Source organism: Microtus pennsylvanicus, chromosome 11 (genome assembly GCF_037038515.1).
Source record: "Microtus pennsylvanicus isolate mMicPen1 chromosome 11, mMicPen1.hap1, whole genome shotgun sequence".
Lineage (NCBI taxonomy): Eukaryota > Metazoa > Chordata > Mammalia > Rodentia > Cricetidae > Microtus > Microtus pennsylvanicus.
In genome coordinates this window covers 62,673,245-62,679,244 of record NC_134589.1, presented here as the reverse complement: position 1 = coordinate 62,679,244, position 6,000 = coordinate 62,673,245, and the positions used below count along the sequence as shown (strand labels likewise).

At 46.7% G+C, this 6,000-nt stretch overlaps 1 protein-coding gene across 1 annotated transcript; it reads right to left on the bottom strand.

The window, feature by feature from the left end:
* Positions 1-1,312: 1,312 nt before the first annotated feature.
* On the bottom strand, positions 1,313-2,239 carry LOC142860773 (olfactory receptor 5AR1-like). The gene has a single exon (XM_075992493.1). It carries the CDS (start codon positions 2,237-2,239, stop codon positions 1,313-1,315), a length of 927 nt encoding a protein of 308 aa, XP_075848608.1.
* Between the last annotated feature and the right edge of the window lie 3,761 nt (positions 2,240-6,000).

Genomic DNA, 6,000 nt, shown 5'->3' with positions numbered 1-6,000 from the left:
ACACTTAACTAAAAGTTAAGTTAAGGGATGCTTAAAATTCTTCAGCATGGGAAAACTCAGGGGAAGGTCCAAATGACTGAAAGGGGAGAACAGTGGGACACTGAGGGAGGGAACACTTAGAGTGATGAAATGTGTTCCTTATGGGAGAGCCAGTGTAGTAAGAAGGAGCGGCGGCGGGGCTGCGTTCCCAACACCCCAGCCGCCTGCTCGGCTAGCTTATGCCCGAAATAACAACACACAAACTGTATTCATTTAAACACTGCCTGGCCCTTTAGCTTTTGCCCTTACTGGCTAATTCTGATATACCGATCAACCCATCTCTAATAATCTGTGAGCACTGGTCTTACCGGGAAGATTCTAGGTCGGAGCTTCATTGCGTGTGTCTGCCCGGGAGCGGGGCAAGGCGTCTCCCTGAGGTGTTTGCTCCCGAGAGGAGAGCTGTGGAGTCTGAGCTCACTTCCTCTTCCTCCCATCGTTCTGTTCTGTTTACTCCTCCCACCTATCTTCTAACCAATGAGGACCAAGCAGTTTCTTTTTATTTAACCAATGACCTTCCTCCATCAAGCCAGGAAAAATGAAGGAAAAAAATGAAAATCCAAATTAGTGGCCATCGCATCAGGCTGATGGCAAAGACCTGCGAATCCTGTCTACTGTAATGAGCACAGGTCAGAAAACACGAATTCCACAACTATATCAGCTGGAGGATTTGGTTGCTTTGTTTTGGATTTCTTATATTTAGGAGTGTTTTGCCTGTGTATGTGCAGCACACACCACATGTGTGCTGTGCCTACAGAGGTCAGATGAGAGAGTTGGATTTCCTTGAACTGGAACTACTCCCATGATGGCGCTGGACTCAATGCAGGTCCTCTGTTCCAGCAGCAGGTGTTCTTAATAGCTGGGCCATCTTTCCAGCCCCTGCTTTGGTCTTTTTGAGCTAGGGTTCCACAAGGACACCGGCTTTGAACTCACTATAGAGCTGACATTGGATTTGAAGTCCTAATTCTCCTGCCTCTGCCTTCCCAGTTGATGCAAGCCTGAGCCACCACATCTGGCTTAGAAGAAAAACTTTAAAGAGAGAATAGTGTATATTTCTAGAGATATGTCACTTGTATGCGCATCTGTGGCAGGAGCTATAAGCTACTAAAGCCAAAGGTCGCTGGGAGGGAGTAAAGCATATCTGAAAGGATTGGGACACTACAGGTCAAACAAATGCCAAGTATCACAGAAATGAAAGGGGATTAAGAAGATGAACTGCTTGGGTCCCATAACAGCCATCAGATCATAAGAGCCACACAGTGTAGTCTTGGAGGACTCAATACTTTCCTCCACAATAAAGTTTCTGCAGAGCAAACTTCATATCTTTGTTCCTCAGACAATAGACCACTGGGTTCAAAGACGGAGTGAGAACAGAGTAGAAAATAGATGCCAGGCGACCCTGGGTCAGGGAGTACCGAGAGGCAGGCCTCAGGTACACGAAGCTTCCAGTTCCATAAAACAAGACGACTGTGGTCAGGTGAGAGGAGCAGGTGGAAAAGGCCTTCCACCTGCCGTCCACTGAGGGGATGCGGACAACTGTGTACACAATGCCCACATAGGAGAGGACCGTGAGGGCGAAGGCGCTCATGATGATGCAAGTGCCAACAGCAAAGCCCACCTCCTCATTGAGATGGTAGTCAGTGCAAGACAGCCTCATGACTGGAGGGATGTCACAGAAGAAGTGTTCAACAACATTGGGTCCACAGTAGGGGAGGGAGAAGGTGTTGAAAGTGTGGAAGGCAGAGTAGACGGCCCCACTCACCCAGGCAGTGACCACCAGCTCAACACGACATTTGTGGCTCATGATGGTTCCATAGAGCAGTGGTCTGAAGATGGCCAGGAACCGGTCATAAGCCATGGCCGTGAGCAGGAAGCATTCAATAGAACACAGTGTGATAAATATGTAAAGCTGTGTTACACACTCGAGATAGGAGATGAGCCCCGAGCCTGTGAAGGACATAACCACTGCCTTGGGGATGGTGGCTGAAGTGTAGCACATGTCCAGGAAAGACAAATTCTTCAGGAAGAAGTACATGGGGGAGTGGAGCCTCCTGTCTCTCATCACAGCTGCAATGATCGAGATGTTCCCCAGGAGGCCGAATGTGTAGACAAGCAGGAAAAACAGGATGACCACCAATCCCAGCTGCGGGGTGTCTGAGAAGCCCACGAGGATGAAGTGAGTTACTCTTGTGTGATTGGACATGTCTGCTCGAATTGTGTTCAGATGCAGGGGACCACACACAGCTAAGGGAGGGGACAGCAAGAGAAGACAAGTTCAGACGTGTGCATGCAGTTCCATGTTGTCTACAGAGTCGTGGCTTCCATCAGAAAGCTAGCACCGTGAAGCAGCTTATCTAAAGGGCATTTCAAAGAACTCAAAAGGAGGAGAGGTAGCAGAAAATGAATGGGAAGTAGAAGAGGGAGGAAATAGAGCAGGGGAGAGAGGGCACTCCTGCCAAAGGTCTATGGCTCTTAAATTCTCCATGAAGTCAAGTGGGAAGCAGTCCTGGGAGTTTGCTTTCTATGTAATGAAGCAAATCGGCTCATAAACATTTCAATGTTATTTTAAAGGACAGTGGGGGTTTTTTTTAGATTTTATTCTCATTTTAACACATTGCTTTCTTAAGAGCCCATAGATTTTCTGAATCTCCTCATTTTCTTTCTAATGTTGGTTCAATCCTCTCTCTCTCTCTCTCTCTCTCTCTTTCTCTCTCTCTCTCTCTCTCTTTCTCTCTCTCTCTCTCTCTCTCTCTCTCTCTCTCTCTCACACACACACACACACACACCTTCTTTAGTAGTAATTCCATTTTTTAGCTCAAGAATATCATTCTACCAATACTGCAGGGCAAATGTCCTCTGCTGAGGAAAACATGCAATGTGAAACACTTGGTTCTAGGTTTCTATAAATCCTGTTCCTAGAGACCTTTATTTGTTTATTTAGCCTCTGCTTGTTTTTTTTTAACTATATGGCTGTGTGATGCCGGAACATGCTGTACTCTTTCTCTGCCTGTAGAGAAGGTCAGTATCTGATGATGAGCCCTCAATGGACATTAGTGAATGGATAAACCAAAGCAAGCATCCGTGGTCTCCCTCATACATCAGCCTGAGAACCTCGCTCTGAGCCAGAGGTCTCAATAGACTCAGCTTTGAGTGAGCTCACGTGTGTAGAAAAACATAAAGACCTAGATACTCACTGACTTTGAATGTGTAGGCTGCTGGTTAGGTTTAGTAGAATATGTTACATCCATGGAAGTAACTGCTTTCTGAGCCCTTGTTCTAGTTCATCGGCAGCTCCAGAGAAGACAACCGCCACAGGTGCTGAGCAAAAGCACAGAGGTTCCCACTTTTATCACATACTCCCCACAACCCTGGGAAAGACTATATGGCTGAGAACATCATAATCATCCCCATGTTAGGTGGGAGGGAGCAATGCAGGCATGGGGACCCATGAAGGCACTGGCTACAGCCTGGGTGCTGTACCAGAATCTGGATGGCAGGAGGGAGGGAACAGTGTGGGGATTTCCCTTAGAAAAGGCAAATGAGCCCCCGGCTTGAGAAAGGGCAAAGCTTGGAGGAAGAGCAACCACTGGTTTACTCTGGGTGGGATGGAAGTGGCTTTGATCTTACCTGCAATCCTGATATAGCTTATAAGATCCATCCTATCAAATGAAAGGAGAAATACTTGAAGAAGCTGGGTGGGAAGGAGTGGGTATGGATGTCCTAGTGAAAACTCCGTATTTCTTGCAGTTCTGAGAATATCACAAAAAAAGCACAGTTCTATTCCCCTAGGACAGATCTGCGAAAGCTTCTCTGTCTCTGGTGGACATGGACACAGTGCCTGGCCCCAACTGCTCTCGTGACCCCTCAATCTTGCATCTTTGCCTTCAGAGCAAGTACATATGGATACCACGTACAGCTCTGTGAAGTTCTGCTCCAGCCTAGGATGTAGCCAGGCTCCTTGAAACAGGTTCATCTGCTTCTGTGAGCTCACCCTGGGGGAAGACTTTGGCCTGTGGAGCTGCTTTTAAGGAGCAGAAGCCCCACAGCTTAGGCCTTTTCTCATTAAGCGACATGATGCCTCCAGTGTATTAGGTTTCCCTTGGGACAGTTTTTCCATTCTCACCATGCTGGAAACTTCTCTACAATGCTGCTCTCCCTATGACAGCCTGAAGACCAGCATGCCTTGAAATTTACCACACCAAACAAAAGAATCCATTGCCTCTCAATTCAACCTCACTCAGGTTCTCGGGACAAGAAGCCAAATAGAGCCAGATTCTTGGCCAAACTATCACAGGAATGGTCCTATCCCAGTCTCTGGTTGAGTCATTGTTCCCTCTGAAATCTCCTGAGCTGGCTTCTGCTGTCATTTCTCAGCATTCTTTTTTGCAAGCTCTGCTTACAGCACTCAGTGGCTTTTTCAGCCCAAACTTCCACGTTCTTCTCCACTCCTCAAAACTGTCCCAAGGACTTAGAAGCTAGGTGGTCAGGGTCATCACAGCAATGGCCCCGCTTCTCAGACTAATATTGTCCTGATTTTTCCTGATACTGTGATAAAATACAGGAGAAAGGGTTTTTTTGGATTTTTTTTTTAGATTAAAGTTCCACGTTATAGTTTACCATTGTGGAGGAATCAAATCAGTTAAACTGTGCTGACTTGACATTCAAACAAGTCATCACAAACCCCAAGAAAAATATCGGGGCATCTAACTCAGTGCGCATCATGCAGACAGCCGTAAGACCCTGATAAGAGATGGCAGAAAAATAGCCTGATTATATAATTTAAAATGCCATAATAATAATTATATAAATGGTTCAACATCAGTTGTAACAAGAAAATGACAATTAAAAAATACAAGGCATTCTTCTCCTGGAGTCCCTTCTACTCTGTCCATTCTGCTCACTCTCTGCACGCCGTCCTTATTCTTCTTGCTCATGGGACAACAAAATCATAAGTTAATGGTTTGCGGTCAGTTTCGTTGCCATTAACAATCCAGGACCCTAGCGTCCTGAGGTAAGTTCAAGCAAGAGCCCTGAAAGGCTCTGCCACACCCTAAGATCTCACATGACCAGGATGAACAAGAGAGGGTCGGGGTGGTCTAAGGAGCAAAAGAGGAAGATTTGGTGCTTTGTGGTGGAATCCAACACAGTGCCTCAGGTGCTGGCCAAGCCCTCCTCCACCACGCTCCGTCTGCTGCCACGACTTAGTGCTTTGACTAGGATGTGGCCGCTGTGTCACCATTTATTCCTGAAGTTCTTTTTCCTGGTGCCTACCTTTTCACCTGTAATGTCCATAGAACCCTGCAACACAGCCTGCTCCAATGCTGAGGGGACTGGAGAGGTGAGTCAGCAGTCACACAGCTGGACAGCCAGAAGTGCCACCCTCCGGGGGCCTTCCCCAGTGGTACAGAATCCAGGGGCCCCTTCCTAACTCCCTAAGCTTTTCTGGCCAGCCAGCAGGGAGTGTTCTTGCTGCTGGGCTTTCCCCCAACCCACCCTGCCCCCAAGCTCACATATTCGCCTGTGAGGTCCTTGGACCCCTGAAACAGAGCTTGCTCCAGTACTGGGGGGACCTAAGAAAGGGCAAACTAAGAAAAACTCCCAAGTACTCAGACAGCAGCAGCAAAGATCGAACCAAGATACCAAGACACTGATGGCCTCATTTGAAGGAAGAGATGGGCAGGCACCAATGCAAGAAATCCTTCAGCATCCTAAAAATACAACATGGCAACACTAGAATACAGCAGACACACAACAGGAAGACTTGATCATCCTAACCCAGAAGGAGTAGAAGAAAACAACGTTAAACGTAACTTTATGAAAATGATGAAGAACTTTAAAGAGGAAGTGAAAACTCCCTTAAAGAAATAGAAGAGAAGATAAACAAGAAGTTAGAAGAAATTACTAATACCTCAAAGATGCCCAAGAAAACAAAGAAAAAGCAATCAAACAGGTGAAGGAAATAGT

Coding starts and splice junctions, on each gene's coding strand:
- LOC142860773 (XM_075992493.1), bottom strand. CDS start 2,239: ATGTCCAATCACACAAGAGTAACTCACTTCATCCTCGTGGGCTTCTCA.